Below are 17362 nucleotides of genomic sequence, written 5' to 3'. Positions count from 1 at the left end.
CCTGCAATCAAGAGACTTGGGTTTGATTCCTGGGTCGGGAATATTCCCTGCAGAAGAGAATGGCAACTCACTGCAGTATTCTTGCTGGAGAATCCCATGGACAGAGGCACCTGGTGGGCTACAGTCCAGGGGGTTGCAAAGAATCAGACATGACTGTTCTTATCATTCAGCTGTCCCATGTGTTTTTAATCTAGATGAAGAAGTCCTTCCTAGGGATTTTGGAGCTGTCAGTGGCCCAAGTAATAGTGGCCTGACTGAGTCTGTGTCCCTGCCATACCCTATATTTATAGGCTGCTTAATACTTAAACACACATGCCAGGCCCCTGAGAAGTGGGGTTAGGAGACAGCAAGCAGCTGGTCTCCCCGAAAGGTAGTAATTAAATAGTTCTTGAGGGAAGGACCGCTAAGGGCGGGCTGAAGGTCCAGGGACTCGTCTAGGGCAGGGGGCCTCACTAGGCTCCTGCTGGAGGCGCCCCCACCTCTCCTCCCTCCAATTCCCAGCACCAGAAGTTCTCACCCCAGGCCGCAGGTTAGCATCACTAACCTCTGAGGAGCTTATAAAAGCGAGTTTGAGCAGGCCTTCCCCTCAAACCCCAGACCCTCTGGGGGTGTCTCTTGGGAGGCTACATCTTTGAAACGTGCACAAGTAACTCCAAAGCGCAGTCAAGGTTGAGGACCACGGTTGAGGGGTTCATCAGATGCCCTGACCTGACTTGAACTCGGTGCGTGCACTGGGTTTTGCGTGTTGCAACCTTGTCTGACTGGTTGGCAGGGCGAAGAGCGACACGTGTATTTCTGTTCTACGGTCTATAGATCCTGGGAGAGGCGAGGACACCGCCCCCCAAACCTTCCCAGCAGGCGCGGGGCGTGGTCCAACGCCACCACGGGCCCGGGGGACCCCCAGACCGCCCCCCAGGCCTCCAGCCCAGCCCCCTAGGCGTCCCCCCACTGCCTCCAGCAACTCCCCACCCCGCGCTCTCCAGCCCTCATCCAACCACGCGCCCCCCTCCAACCACGCGCCCCCCATGCGCGCTCCGCCCCCGAGGTCCCCCACCCCTGCCCAGACCTCCACGCGCTCCATGCGGATCCCCGAGATCCCCAGCCCCTCGCTGCCCCAGCGCCCTCGCGCGCCTCCTCCCGACCCCCGCGCGCCCGGCTCTAAAGTAAACAGCAGGGAGCGGCGGCGGCCCGACGGTGCCGCTGCGGACTCGCCTCCTCGGAGCAGCCGGCGGGTCTAGCCATGGCCGAGGGCGTGCTGCCCTCCCGGTTGGGCGGCGCGGGCAGCCGGGGCCTGCACAGCGGCATCATCCAGTGGTGAGCGGCCCCGGGGCGGGGGGCTCCCGGCGGATGGGAGGGGATGGGGGCGGCGAGGAAGGGGGGCACAGCTCCCTCCGCGGCTGCCCCTGGGACCTCCGGCCAAATGCCAGGGGCCACTGTCTGCGCCCGGGGCAGATAAAAGGCTCGAAAGGACAGCCGTTCACACGCAGGAAGGACCAGCGCTTTCTAATGTTGGTGGGATGGGTCTAGACACACACACACACACACACACACACACACACACACACACACACACAATCGGCCATTCGGGGTTCCCACCTGGGGGCTACCTTGTTGGTCTGCCAGACACACACACACCATGAGCCACGGGAGTTTCCCACCTGGGGGCTCCCCGTTGGTCACACTTCCCTGCAGGAAATAATCCAGCCCGCCCTCGAGGGTCTTGGTGGTGGGTCTGGGCTTCCATCTACATGGAGAGCACCCAGCTAGGCCAGGAGAGGAAGTGTGTTCTCTGAGTGTGCCATTCTGCCTTCGAAGTTCTCTAATTTAAGGCAAAGCCGTTTTTTTAGCTCTAACAATGCATTCCACATTTGCTTGTGAAGTTCACTTCTGGCTATTTAAATAGAGGAAGAAGAAACTGGAAGAAAAACACCACCAGCCCTTGGGACTGATGAACTCAAGGGTTTGTAGCTCTTCCTAAGTAGCAAAATAATTGAAACCAGCCCTAAAACCTTCACTTTAGAAGGTGAACAACGAGTAGACAGCTGATTACTTCTCTTTTTAAGTTTTAAGGCGTATTTCTCAAGAAAGACTTTCTGAAAAGTTTCAGTGGGTGAGATAGAAAAATGAACAGTGTGTTTGTGATTGGAACCCAAAAAAGTCTTAATTGGTCACCCCTTTCCTCCAAAAGGAGATTCTCGCCGTCTTTTCTCTGGCATAAGAAAGAAAATCAAGAGAATATTTTTTGATGTTTTAAAATAATTTTAAAACATTAAAAACAATAACCACAGTGCACACAGTATTTTCCAAGTGTTACAAGCAGGCCTCTGCTTCTTTCACACTTACTCAGGCCCCTCATCGTATCAGCAACCTTCTTACAAAAAAGGGCTCTGAGGAGGCCGTTGTCAATTTTCAGGTCACCCTTTTGTCAGTTAGACTTTCTAGGACTGGAAAAAGTCTAGAGACTCGAAAGAATGATTCGAGATTCAAAAAAATACCTGGAGCTTCTCCTCGGGTCATTTGTAAACTGGTGGGATGCAGGCTGCCCACGAAGCTGGTGCCCTAAAAGCAGGATGGTGTTCAAGGCCTGTGTCGCCAGTTCTGCCCCCGCAGGCCTGGGATCCCTGGGTGGGGTTGCGCTCTTCAAGCTTGGGAGGGCAGGAGGTGAGGATGGGCAGAGTTTCCCCAGGAGGACTGCTCTTTAGGCATCCAGTCTATGAGGTGCTAGAGAAGACTCTTGAGAGTCCCTTGGACTGGAAGGAGATCAAACCAGTCAGTCCTAAAGAAAATCAACCCTGAATATTCATTGGAAGGACTGAAGCTCCCATACTTTGGCCACCTAATGCAAAGAGCAGACTCATTGCAAAAGACCCTGATGCTGGGAAAGATTGAGGGCAGGAAGAGAAGGGGATGACAGAGGATGAGATGGTCGGATGGCAAGAAGTTAGAACCCTTGTGCACTGTTGGTGGAATGTAAATTGGTGAAACCACTATGGAAAATTATAGCGATTCCTCAAAACATTGAAAGGAGAACCACTGTGTTATCCAGCAATTCCCCTTGAAAGCAAGGGTTGGAACAGATATTTGTACCTCCATGTTTATAGCAGCGTTATGCACAATAGTCAGAGATGGAAATAACCCAAAGTGTCCATCAGTGGATGGATGGATAAACAAAATGTGGTCTATACATAATGCACTATTTTTCAGATGTAGAAAGGAAGGAAATTCTGACGCAGACAGCAACATGGATGAACCTTGAAGACATTATGCTAAATGAAATAAGCTAGTCCCAAAAGGATAAACACTGTATGATTTCAGTATATGAGGCACTGAGAGGAGTCAGATTCGTTGAGACAGAAAGAAGAATGATCGGCAGGGGCTGGGGGGCTTCCCAGGAAGTGCTAGCAGTAAAGAACCTGCCTGCCAATGCAAGAACCTTGAAGAGATGAGAGTTCGATCCCTGGATCAAGAAGGTCCCCTGAAGGAGGGCACGGCAACCCACTCCAGCTTGCCTGGAGAATCCCATAGACAGTGTAGCCTGGTGGGCTGCAGTCCATAGGGGTCACAAAGAGTCAGGCATGATTGAAGTGACTTAGAACGCACACACACAGGCAAGGGCAGGGAATGGAGAGTGTTTCTGGCTGGTACAGAGTTTTAGTTTTGTGAGAGAGCCAGAGTTCTCTGGATGGATGGTGATATACAACAAGGCACCAACAATTTCACAGTAATGAGAAGACACTTAATGGCACTGAACTCTGCATTTTAAAATACACTTTATGGTATATATATTTTATCAGAATTTTTAAAAATGAACAGTTAAAAAAAACAAAAAGAACCCCTCAGTTTGTAACAGAGCCAGCCTGGTGTCCTGGAGGATGTTAGAAGATGGCCTTTGCAGATGTAACCAGTTAAGAGGAGCTCTCACTGGACGTGGGGGCACTGGAGTGGCGCATCCATCCACAAGCCGAGGAAGGCCAAGGGTTCCTGGCATCTGCAGCAGCGAGGAGGGAAGGATGGAGCACATGCTCCCCCAAGCCTCAGGAGGAACCGACTCGGCTGACACCTGGTTTCTGGACTGTCAGCTTCCCCAGCTGTGAAAGCATACATTTCTGTTGCTTAAAGCCACCTGGCCTATGGTAGTTTGTTACCTGAGGAAATCAAGACAGGGTCAAAGCTTCCCCCCATTCCCATATGTTGACTTTTCCTCCTTCCAGGAAGCAGATGGGATTAACAACTGTGGCCTCTAGCTTGCAAGGAAAGTCAGTTTAGGCCTCAGTGTACCTCATCCCAGAAAATAAGCCATAGGTGATCAGTAAGAAAGGCGATGCATTGTTGGCAAAGTGTTAGTCACTCAGCCGTGCCCGACTCTTTGTGACCCCACCGACTGCCACCCACCAGGCTCCTCTGTCCATGGGATTTTCCAGGCAAGGATACTGGAGTGGGTTGCCATTTCCTTCTCCAGGGGATCTTCCCGACCCAGGGATCGAACCCAGGTCTCCTGCAGTGCAGGCAGATTCTTTACCAACTAAGCTATCAAGGAAGCCCACATTGTTGGTAAATTCCCTGCTAAAAAATGCTTCTGTGTTTAAAAACTGCTGGCTTCGCCAAGGAGGGAAAGTAGGCGGGATGAATTGGGAGATTGGAATTGACCCATATATACTACTGATACTATGTATAAAATCAATACCTAATGAAAACCTACTGCATAGCAGAGGGAACTCTATTCAGTGGTGTGTGGTGACCTAAATGGGAAAGAAATCCAAGAAAGAGGGGATAGATGTATATGTATAGCTAGTTCTTTAGCATCTGAGCCATCTAATTTTGATCCCTAGGTCAGGAGATCCCTGGAGAAGGAAATGGCTACCCACTCCAGTATTCTTGCCTGGAAAACCTCAGGGACAGAAGAGCCTCATGGGCCACTGTCCGTGGGTTGCAACTAACTCTTCATGGCTAGTTCACTTTGCTGTACAGCAGAAGCTTATGTAACTGTAAATCAACTACACTCCAATACAAATTAATTTTAAAAAATGAATCAAAATATAGTGGCTGCCCTAAGTCACTTGGGTTCAAAAGTTATGTAAACAACTGTTTCAGAGAAAGAGGGGGAGGGGAGGGCTGTGCATACATGTCCCAGGTCACAGGCATATGGGCACCGGGAAGCCACGTGGGTTCCAGCTGTCACCCCCAGGGGTGTTGACTCTATGGGGGCAGGGGGAGTGGCCTTGTTTTGTGTTCTGGTGAGTAAATAATCCTCTGTGTCATAGTTACAGAGATCTTGGCTGCCACCTTTGTAAAGTTACATGAAGCAGTGTCTGCTGAACCCAATAATTTGGGCTTCTTCTTAATATGCCTGCACACCAAAAAGATATAAAAGCACCGATACTGCACCATGTTGGAAGCCTAAAGTCACAATCAACATATTGATACTTAACTCTGGGCTAAGCACAAAAGGGTACATTGCAGATACTGACAGATGAGCCATGGCATTCATTCAATAAACTAAGCATGTTTCTGACCCTTATGAAAGCATACCCTTCTAGAATCACGGATGCCAGCCTCCTCTTCCTGGTCTTCCTCCCCGCCCCACCCCCAGGTTGGCTGACAATTTCTGCATCTGCGAAGGATACAGTGTGCCTCGCTGCCTCATGTATGAGATTTACGTGGAGACCTGTGGGCAGAATGCTCAGAACCAAGTCAACCCAGCCACGTTTGGGAAGGTATGTTGTGAAGATAAAAATACAGTGTCCACTGAGTAAAAAAGTATGCAAGTTATTAATAATCAATGAGGAAATGCTGAAGAGTATGACACGACTGAGCAACTTCCCTTTCACTTTTCACTTTTCACTTTCATGCATTGGAGAAGGAAATGGCAACCCACTCCAGTGTTCTTGCCTGGAGAATCCCAGGGACAGGGGAATCTGGTGGGCTTCCGTCTATGGGGTCGCACAGAGTCGGACACGACTGAAGCGACTTAGCAGCAGCAGCAGCAAGTGGCTATAACCGGCTTCACCCTGGAAACCAGCCAGATGATTAGCCTACTTCCTCACACCTTCCCAAAGCCATCCCATCCTTTGTCCACACTTCATAGTGAGAGGCCAGGAAAGGGAAGGGTGGGGTTACAATCACCAGAGAGAATGCAGCTCTGGCAGCCCCATAGACCCTCAGCGCTCAGCCAGGCTTGCCGGGTCATTGTTCCCTGCATAGACATGCCACATCTCAGGACCCCAGAAGCGCCAAGAGCTGCCTTGTGAGGTCAAACAGCTGATCCTTCCCACAATTTGCTCATATCTAGAGAATTCTTGTGCTCTCAAAGGTTTCTTCTGGAGGTTAAGAGCTCTGTCAGGGGCTTCGTTTATACCATGCAATACGCAGGACAAGGATGGCCCATCTGAGACGCTCTACATCCAACAAATATTCATTGAGCAACTGCTACTTCAGCACTGTTTTAGATGCCGAGAGTACAACAATTAACAGAGAACAGAGAGAAATTCCTGCCTTCACTGCACTTATTTTTTTATTTAAATTTACTCTATTTATGTGTTTATTTTGTCTGCACGTGGGCTTTCTGTAATTGCCGCAAGCCAGGGTTTCTCTCTGCTTGTGATGCTCGGGTTTCTCAATGCAGGAGCTTCTCTTGTTGCAGAGCACAGTCTCTAGAGTGCAGGCTCACTAGTTGTGGCACGTGGGTGTAGTTGGTCTGTGGCATGTGGAATCTTCCTGGATGGCCCAAGGGTCAAACCCATATTCCCTACCTTGGCAGGCAGATTCTTAACTACCAGTTCCTGTGTTTATTATTAATATATTATAGTTGATGGAGACAAAGAATATAAAATATATAGTCTATTCGATTGTGTAAATGGAGAAGGCACTGGCACCCCACTCCAGTACTCTTGCCTGGAGAATTCCATGGACAGAGGAGCCTGGTAGGCTGCAGTCCATGGGGTCACAAAGAGTCGGACATGACTGAGCGACTTCACTTTCACTTTTCACTTTCATGCACTGGAGAAGGAAATGGCAACCCACTCCAGTGTTCTTGCCTGGAGAATCCCAGGGATGGAGGAACCTGGTAGGTTGTCTGTGGGGTCGCACAGAGTTGGATGCGACTGAAGTGACTTAGCAACAGCAGCAGCAGATTGTGTAAATGCTAAGTAGGGTAGAAAGAGTAAAGGATCCGTGTGTGTGTGTGTCTGTGTGTCTGTGTGCATATGTATATGGATGTGTGTGTTAGGGGAAGGCCTGTAATTTGAGGGGAGACAAGAAGTTGCTTTTGAGTCCAAACTTCCAGAAGATGAAACACTGAGTATGGGGCTATATGAGCAAAGAGCAGAGCAGGCAGAGCCCGTGTCAAAGACGCAAGGCGGGAGGGGGCTGGCACAGCAAGGAGGCTGCAGTGGTTGGAGGGCAGAGACCAGGGAGAGAGGATCAGAGGCTCAGCTCTGGCAGGTGGGAGAAGCCCAGGTGTGTAGGGGTCAAATCCTGGGTGTATGTGGAAGACAGCCAATAGGATTTGCTGATGGAAAGAATTCATAGAGTCACAGAGCTTAATTGTTATTAAAGTAGCAATAATAGCTTTCACATTGCTTCATATTTACTTTCAATCTGGTTTTTAAGAATAGACAGAATCCACTCAAAACAAGATAATTTTGATTATTATCATTTTTTAAATTTTATTTTGGCTGCACTGGGTCCTAATGGTGGCGGGGGGGCTTCTCTAATTGCAGCACTCAGGATTCATTGCCCTATGGCGTGTGGGATCTTAGTTCCTGAGCAGGGATCGAACCTTCATCCCCTGCATTGGAAGGTGGATTCTTAACCACTGGACCACCAAAGGTCTTGAAAGGAGAATTTTTTTTAAGAGGGATATCTCATTTAATCTAATTGCAAGAAGTTTGACCAGACCTCACAGAATCTAATCTAGTACTGCCCAATAGAAATGTAATAGGAGCCAGATATATAATTTTTAAATATTCTAGCTCTTCCTTTGAAAAGCTTTTAAGGTGAAATTGATTTTATAAATTTTAAATTTCACCCCAAATAGTCAAAATACTATTCAAGATGGAATCAGTATTTAGAACTCACTGAGTTGTTTTGTTCATTCTTTTTGCTAGATCTCAAAAATCAGATGCATTATGTTACACATAGTTGTTCAGTCACCTAGTCGTGTCCGACTGTTTGCGACCCCATGGACTGCAGCACACCAGGCCTCCCTGTGCCTCACCATCTCCTGTAATTTGCCCATGTTCATGTCCATTGCGTTAGTCCAGCCATCTCATCTTCTGACAGCCTTTTCTCCTTCTGCCCTCAATCTCCCCCAGCATCAGGGACTTTTCCAGTGAGTCGTCTGTTCGCATCAGATGACCAAAATACTGGAGCTTCAGCTTCAGTATCAGTCCTTCCAGTGAGTATGCAGAGTCGATCTCCCTGAAGATTGACTGGTTTGATCTCCTTGCTCTCCAGGGTACTTCCAGGAGTCTTCTCTAGCACCACAGTTCAAAGGCATTAATTCTTTGGTGTTCTGCCTTCGTTACAGTCCAGCTCTCACAACCATACATGACCACTGGGAAGACCATAGCCTTGACTGTATGGACCCTTTACATGTACAGCCCATCAATCAGACCAGCCCATTTCAAGTGCTCAGTGGCCACTTGTGGCTGCTGGGTCCCCTCTCAGACAGCCTAGACTAGATTCTAAGTCACCAGGCGTCTCCTCTCTCCCTCTGGTGTGTCTGTAAACCACTGTGATGATGCTCCTCCTGCCAGGCCTGCTCCAGGCCCCATCCCAGAAGCCAGCTTCCTCCCCCGGTGTCACAATTTCCCATGATGGCTGCTTTGTATGGTGCTTGCTTCCCAAGATGCTTTACTTGACCTTCTGCCCCAGGCCCTGACTCTGTAACGATCTGCAGGCAAGAGAGGCCTGCACGAAGAATGGGTGGGTGGGAGGAAACAGTTGGCATCTTTAATGCTTGGTCTTGTGACAGCCATCAGCTGAGGCAGGTAGCATTAGAAGTCAAGGAACAAACCACGAGTGACTGAGGTCAACGTTCCCACAGCCTGCTACAACGCTGGGGGCAGTTGACTTCATTATGGACTTCATTTAACTGACTTCATTCAGACCTCTTTCCACCTGTTATTCCCTCAAAAGTATCCTGTATTCCCAAAAGACCTTGGAGGTCACTGGTCCAACTCCATATCCAATGACAAGCCCTTCAAAGTCACCTCCAGCTGGGAGCTTTGTATGAGAACAGAATGCCCTCTGGGGACAGAGAGAGGCCTGGGACTCAGAGCTGTGAGGGGGCAGCATGTTTCTATGTGTCTGTTACAAGGAAGTGACTCCTCCCCTGGGCAAACAGTCCTCCCCCAGGATCCGTGCTTGGCAAGCAGAGCACAGGCGGATGGAAAGCCACCTGGCTCCTTGCAGGCCTCGGGGCAGCTCAGGGCAGCTCACAGCCTGCAGGATCAGACCCCCATTGGAGCCCCCTAGCTGGTGCTGAAATGACCTGGGGATAAGGAGCCTGCTCACGGGCCACAGAGGTGTCAGTCCAGCCTCCCTCTGGTTTCTAGTCTGTCTTCCCTTCCTGTCTGCTGCCTTTCTCAGTGTTGCTCAGTGGACAGAGTGGAACTGGTTCCTGACATGCCCTCACTTTTCATCCACTCATGGCCTGATTCTCTTGGGTTCTTTTGTTCTTTTAAACAATATGATAAGCATCTGTGAAGCCACCACCCTATAGGAACCACGTGGCCAGAAACCCCTCTCCCTGCCTTCCCCAGCTCCTGGGAACCATCAACCCCTTCATCATTATCTTGCCTTAAAATTTTTTCTTTTTTAATTTTTTGGGCTGCATTGTGCATTATGTGGGAGTTTAGTTCCGCAACCAGGGATGGAACCCGAGCCCCTGTGTTGGCAGCATGGAGTCTTAACCACTGGACCACCAGGGAAGTCCCTTTCTTGCCTTTTTAAAAAGAATCTTAGTACATTTATATCATTTCTTTTTTTCTTAAACTTTTGATCCCCTTAACCCATTTTGCCCATGCCCCACCCCTCCTGTGACCTCTGGCAGCAACCAATCTGTTCTCTGTGATCAGTGAGTTTTTTATTTGTTTGTTTGTTTTTAGTTTTGCTTTTGTTTTGTCACTTTTTTTTAGATTCCACATATAAGCAAGATTATACCATCTTTGGCTTCCTCTGTCTGAGTTATTTTATAGATTGTATTTCTTTCAAAAAGCCCAGTTTTAATTTTTGTGGCTTGACTTTTTTTAGAAGGAAATCATGTTATGTGTCATCTTTGGGGACTTGTTCCACTTACTCTTATATCAAGACTCCTCTACCTTCATTTGACTGCTGTGTAATAGTTCAGTTGACTCATTTGCTCTCCTATTGATGAGCATTTGGGTTGTTTCCCAATTTTGCTGTTATGAATATTCACATGTGTCTCCTACTGTGCACGTGGAGCTGTTCTCTTGGGTATGTATCTGGGGGTCAATTTGCAAGCTGATGGGTTATTTGACATCATTTTCTGAAATGATGGCTCCCACTGGGCTCCCATTGGGCACCCATGGGCAATTCTGTGAATTCCAGTGATATTTCCAAAGCACTGATATTTACTTCTCCACTGAATATTCTTGGCTCCCAACTTTTAACTTCCCTGCCCATTTGTTTCATTATGACTTCAATGTATTGGTGTTTCTCTTCAAAGATAGGTTCCCCAAGGGTACAACTCAGTGTCTCAGGAGGGCTCAGGACGGAGCTTTTATTTTTATTTTGTTTTACTTGTTTGGGTACTAACCCTTTTATCCTTCCCTGCCATTATATTGGTTTCATTTAAAGCTTGTGGTCAGCAAAAGTTTTTTTTTTTAATTACTATTTTTAATCTCCATTTTTTTTACACATGAATTAGAAGTAAGGTGGCTCAGTGATGAAGAATCCACTTGCCAATGCAGGAGACACAAGAGATGCGGCTTCAATTCCTGGGTTGGGAAGATCCCCTGGAGTAGGAAATGGCAACCCACTCCTGTATTCTTGTCTGGGAAATCCCGTGGACAGAGGAGCCTGGTGGGCTATAGTCCTGGGGGTTGCAAAAGAGTCAGACAACACTGAGAGACTGGGCACAGGCCTCCCAAAACTGCTTTGTAAACTGTAAAACACTCCAGATAAATAGAATATTTTGTCCTTGTTATCAGATTGTTGTCAAGCAGATGGGTGTTGGCACCCAAGAGTGGCTGTTTCCTTATTCCAAGTTGTAGCTTCTTAGTTCTGACCTGCTGAATCTTCTAGACTCAGAGTCATCCAGCTGTGTCAGCTGCTGAAGCTCACACGTAGCCCTCCCTCAATAAATCAAAAGTGATGTGGGCACGAATGAGGTGTTAGGCTCTGGAGCTCCCTGAATGTCTCTGGGTGAGGTCTTCCAACCCACCAGGAACTCCCCAGGTGTCTTATCACTCAGCCCACATTTTGCCCTTTCATCACTCAACATATTGGGACACTTCCTCTAAGGCTTTTGAGTCTGGGCATCCTGGCACTACAGCACTTTCCTTATCTGGCAGCCTTATCAGATGGGAGTGGGGTGACTTGAGCTTGACGCATTTGGGCTCTGGATCATCCCTGCCTCCTTTTTTAAGAAACCTGAGGCTCTTGTTCAAAACCTCTCTTCGATTTCCTTCTCAGTCGTTTCTCATCCAGGGTGGTCCCACTGCAGTGTTCCAAAGAAAGTGTTAAAAAGAGCCTCCGGTATGATTGCGGGCATTTGTCCAGTGTTTTTGATCTTCCGACTTCCTTTCAAATCCATCCCCCAAGACACTGGGGTCCTGGCTTTCAGTTCCTGTTGGGAATTTGCCCAGAGAATGAGCCAGTTCAGTGGTGCTGGTCTTGGAAAGGGACTCTGAGTTGCTGAATCTGTGACTCAAAGAAGGGAGAGGAAGGGGAAAAGGATGTGATCCCAAAGCTTGTTTACAAGAGAAACAACAAAATACCCACTTCTCACTTCCTGCCTCTTCCCCTGGGAATGGAGTTGATTCCAGGTTCCACACAAGTTCCTGTGCAGATGTTGGGGTGTTTCTTGCTCTGCTCCACAGTCCCAGGTACATGACGGGTCATCTCACTCCCAGTGCAAGTAACAGGCTGACGAGGAGGAGGGCACTTCCCAAACGCTGACTTCATTTTTTTTTTAAGTAACATTTCCTGATGCTTTTCTGATTGTGAAATAATACATTCCCTTAATAGAAAATATGGAGATCGAGAAACGTGTACAAAAGAAGAAGGCAAATGTTGGCCATGGCCTCATTGTCCAGAAATGCAGCCTGACCTCCCTAGAAATCCTTGGGTGATACAAAGCCCCATTGTCATTCTGGTTTACCAAAGGGTACCTGTCTAACAAGGTCCAGCCCCATGTGACATCCACACTCTGAGTTAAAGTGGAATGGTTTCCCCAGTCCTTCAGCAAGGTTTCTCATGAGCAGACTACTAGGAATGGGGACCTCCTTTTCCTCCCTCCCCTCTCCCACCACCTCTCTGGGTTTTGGGAGAAGTAAAAGTGGACGGAAAATTTCTACCACACATCTTCACATTTGGGGGCTAGGCAGACCCTTGTCTCCTGGTCCCCCCAGTGGCTTCTGCAGGGCAACCCTTGAGAATGTTCTAGAATGCATCCCTGGCTTTAGTGAATGACTCATTCCAAAGCCTGACTGCCCATCCTGGGGCCTTGCTAGGCAGAATCTGGGCCCTCTCACCTGTCAGCTCTGTTTTTTTAATGATTTTTTTTTTTTTAATATGGACCATTTTTTAAAATTTTTCTTAAAAGTTTTTTATTGAACATGTTACAATAATGCTTCTGTTTCATGTTTTGGTTTTTTGGCAATGAAGTATGTGGGATCTTAGCTTCCTGACCAGGAATCAAACCTACATCCACTGCATTGGGGAAGTCCCCTACCTGTCAGCTCTTTATCACTTGTGGCCAGTATCCGGCTGTGGAAACTTCTCAGCTATTCTTGTCTTGAACAGGCTGTGGGTGTGTTGGAGCCAGGGCAGCGACTGCACTCCTCAGCCTGCCCCCAAGGCCACTGGCCAGCTGTCTCTCATTGGCTTGGGGTCCTGTGCCCAAGCCAGACGTTGAACGCAGGGGCCTCAACGTCAGTCCTTGATGCTAATTCTTGAATCTTCTTCCCCAGGGTCTGAGGTGATTGGGCCACCCCATCCTACCCACTCTTCACAGGTCAAGGGGTGATCTGAGGGAGCTCTGAGGGAGAGGCTCTGAGGGAGCTGTGAGCAAGATAAGGTCTGCAAGAGCGCTGAGGGAGCAAGGCTCTGAGGGAGGGAGGGCTGGCTGAGGGAGCCAGGCTTTCAGGGAGCTCTGAGTGAGAGGGTCTGAGGGTCTGAAGGGGCTCTGATCCAGAGACTCTGAGGGAGTGCTGAGAAAGGGAGGCTTTGAGGGAGCTCTGATCCAGAGAGGCTCTGAGGGAGCCATGAGTAAGACACTGTCTGAGGGGCCAGTGTGGGGGAGAGGCTCTGAGGGAGCAAATCTGGGGGAGCACTGAGGGAGGGAGAGTCTGGGGGAGCACGGCTCTGGGGGAGTCCTGAGGGAGCACAGCTCTGGGGGAGCTGGAGTGAGGGATGGGCTGCTGGTCTGAGGGAGCTCTGATCCAGAGAGGCTCTGAGGGAGCACTGAGCAAGAGAGGGTCTGATGGTCTGAGGGAGCTGTGAAAGAGAGAGACACTGTGGGAACTCTTAAGGTGGGACTTTTTTGAGGCAGCTCTGATTGAGGGAAGCTCTGAGGGAGCCGTGATGAAGAGGCGCCGGGGGAGCTCTGAGTGAGGAAGGGTCCTCGGGAGCTCTGAGTGGAAAAGGGTGTGAGGGTGAGGGAGCTCTGGAGGTTAGTTGGTCTGAGTTAGTTCTGAGGAAGAGAGGGTCCGAGGGAGCTCTGAGTGAGGGTGGGTCTGAGGCAGCTGTGAGGGAGGGAAGCCCTGAGGCTCTGAGGGAGGGAGCTTCTGAGGGAGCCTCTGAGGGAGCTCTCTCCTGTCAACGGTTTCGTGTCCGTTTAGGTTCTCCTTCCTTGATTTGGCCTCATGACTTTGATGTTAATTGTGCCAGACTTAGAGCAATTATACTCCAATTAAAATATATGTAAAGTAAATATGGAAAAAAAAAACAAAAAACATTCCAGACCTGCCCTCCTCTCCCTTTCTGTGCCTCCACACCCGGGGCGGGGGGAAGTGGGGGAGCCTTCCTGTAGGAAGAGGTAGGGTCTGAGGCAGGCAGGAGAAATGTTTCATGACATCCAATCCTCCCACTTGGAAACTGAGAATAAAAGAGAGAGGAAGGCAGACCCAGAGATGTAGAGAATATGGAAGAAATCATTACATGGCCGCCTGGAACATCCTGCCCTCCTGCTCTGTAGTTTTGTATTTTACCAGAATACAGTATTTCCCTTTCCAACAGTCATGCACTTGGATACTATGTTTGTCACAGAACTTTAGACAGAACAGACTTTTGGTTTTTAAAAAATGTAATTGGTCATAGATATCATATCAGTGCTAACAGAATGTACATCAGAAAGATAGTGGGTAGGGAGGGAGATGGGAGGCAGGCTCAAGAGGGAGGAGACATGTGTATACCTATGGCTGATCCATGTTGATGTTTGACAGAAACCAACACAGATACTGTAAAACAATCATCCTTCAATTAAAAATAAATAAATTTTTAAAAAAAATATAGTGGGGATGGGGACTTCCTGGGTGGTCTAGTGGTTAAGACTCTGCCTTCCCAATGCAGGTTTGATCCCTGGTTGGAAAACTAAGATTCCACAGCCACTTGGCATGGCCAAAAATAAATAAATAAATGATGGGGAGATGAAACATTGAGTCAGAAGTAGCTCTCATTTAATATTTTGTAACATTTACTAGCAAAATCTTTCAAATGAAAAGTAAATGAATAAATTTTAAAATGAAAATGCCAATCACGTTGGAAAAAGGAAAGTAGCATGATGGACTGTTTTGCAGTGTTAGTAATGCCCTGTTTTTAGAGGATTTTTAATGACAAGGGGAAATGTTTACAGTACAAGGTAGGGGGAAGAAAGTGGGAAGCAGGGCTGCTGACACAGGAATTGTGACGATGCCAGTATTTCCAGTGTAGACTTGCAGAATCCACTCGCACAGCGAGGCTTTGGGAAAAAGTCAGGAATGAACTGCATTGGAGTTTACATGGTGGTTTCCTTGGAGTGCTGTGTTTCCTTCTTTATACTTGTCTGATTATTCCAAATTTCATTTATTTCTATTTTCTTTATGATTAGAAAAGAGGGAATACAGTTTAAACATGGCAAGAGATGAAGCTGAAAGTTCTATTTCTAAATTTTAAAATTGCGACTTTAACTTATTCTTTTTTTTTTTTTAATTTTTTTTTTAACTTTTTTTTTTTTTTTTTAACTTATTCTTTTAGCTCGTGCATTTGGTTTTTCCTGATCTTGGCACCCGGAGGCTGGGAACGAGAGGCAGTGCCAGGTAGGTTGATCATTTTGGTTTTATTCTAAATGTTAAAAACATACATTTTGAAAAATCACAAAATGGATGACCAAAAAGTGCAAGACTAAACAAACTATAAATATCAACTCTTCCCAAAGAATTTCCATAATTAAATGAAATTCCCAGTGCCTGGTACAATTCAGGTGATGCCAGAAACGAATTTGAGTCTCTGTTTTCTCAAGAGATTGTGTTAAAGTACAAAAGTCACAGTGTATTTTTCTGTTTCAACACTTTCAGTGTTTAGACATGTAAATGTCTAATAGTTAAGTAATGATAGCCCTAGAACAATAAAACCATTTTAATTACTCTTTGAACTAAAATTGCTAAGTGTTCCATCTAATTCACATATTTGAATTATATTCAAGAAACCAAGGTACCCAGGTGATATTTTTAACACAAAAGGAAATTCCAGCATTATCGGGTGCATCCTGTTATAATTATCACTCAGTTATCATTGTTACTTGTTGTTTGTTTTAAATCAAGAAAAGTCAGGAGAAATCAGTGAGAGCCAGAAATCACTAAGAAGGAACAGAAGCCAAGTTAGGGAAGGACTTGCCACCCATGAAGGAGTTAAAGGCATGGGAAGTGTTTGCCAAGTTAAGCACTGGGCAATAGTTAATTTGAAAAAAAAAAATTGTTGGGCTGCTATGAGCCCATACAAGCTGCTGCCTTTCCTGGGCTTAGCAGAGGAGGAACCAAACTTCCTTCTGGGGGTTTGAGAACCTGAGTCCATTCAGCAGAGGGAACACTGGCCTTGGTCTGCATTTCTTGGAGAAGGTCAATGGCAGAGACGACAGGAGGCTTTCCCTGTGGCATCTCTCAGATTCAAGTGTCATAAGTCGGGAAAGCAGAGGAGGACATACGCAAACTTGTTTCAGAGCCGATGCGTGTGAGATAGTATGAAATGGTCCACCTACCAGAGCCTGCTCAGGCTGAATGACTGACTAGCTTTTCCTGCTAAATGGGGTCAATGATGAAACCCAGAGAACAGCTCTAAGTCTTCCTTGGCTAGTCTGTCCTGTCACTTCTCTAAAGCCCACTTAGTGGTTTTACACCATCTTTAAGACCGTGTTTATTTTTCAGGTATCATTACGACGGAATCTGTATCAAGAGAAGTTCTTTCTTCTATGCCCAGTATTGCTACCTTCTGGGTGAAAAAAGGTGCCCCAGGTTAGTACCTGCCACTTAGGTATTTTGGTCTTGGTCACAGCCTGATTCCTATTAGGACCATTGGTACTTGCTTTGACTTGCATTGGCCTTTGTGCCATTCATCCTTCTTAAGGATGGAAGCATGCACGTCACATCAGCACGCCTCTGACATGGACAACGTCAATCTCTGGCAACATCATCTGCCAGAGAAATGTGTACCGCGTTCATTTCCTCAGTTATGGATCATTTTCCTCATCATCTCAATGGCCAGGGCCATTTTGCACCATCTTTGTTCTTCTCCTCTGTCAAATTTGACAGAATTGGCCACGTCCTTCTTGAAATTTTCTATAGCCTTCAGGACTCTGCATCATCCAGTCCCTTCCCTAGAATGAGCCCTTCTTGGTCTCCTGACCTCTCCCCTCCCCACCAGGGCAGGCATCTCCCAGAGACCCAAGGCTTCATCATTAATGACGCTTTTCCTACACTTTGACCCCAGGACACCGAATTCTTTTCTTTCACCTGTCGCTCCCTCCATGGACGAGTCCTCCTTCTGAATCACTTCCCTGCTCCTCACCTCACCCCACCCCCCGACCTGGGGATGTTCTGGTTGGCCGTCTCCTGGATGTTTCCATGCAGAGGACCCACTGGTCCCTCCCACTGAAGACGTAGAACTTTAACTTCATTCTCTCCCTCCCGTCACCTCTGCCTCT

General features: G+C 47.6%; 1 protein-coding gene across 1 annotated transcript in view; it reads left to right on the top strand.

Moving 5' to 3' along the window:
• The first annotated feature begins 5602 nt into the window (after nt 1-5602).
• The window catches only part of RFX8 (regulatory factor X8), a 48881-nt gene continuing 37121 nt past the window's right edge, over nt 5603-17362 (top strand). The window contains exon 1 of the mRNA XM_040267704.1: nt 5603-5714. Within this exon, the coding sequence (XP_040123638.1) occupies nt 5643-5714 (72 nt within the window). The 5' untranslated portion in view covers nt 5603-5642. The remainder of the gene's footprint in view (nt 5715-17362) is intronic.

Source organism: Oryx dammah, unplaced genomic scaffold, assembly GCF_014754425.2.
Source record: "Oryx dammah isolate SB20612 unplaced genomic scaffold, SCBI_Odam_1.1 HiC_scaffold_25, whole genome shotgun sequence".
In the NCBI taxonomy this organism is placed as follows: domain Eukaryota; kingdom Metazoa; phylum Chordata; class Mammalia; order Artiodactyla; family Bovidae; genus Oryx; species Oryx dammah.
Note: the sequence above shows the minus strand (reverse complement) of the source record. Positions and strands in the feature narration are given on the sequence as shown.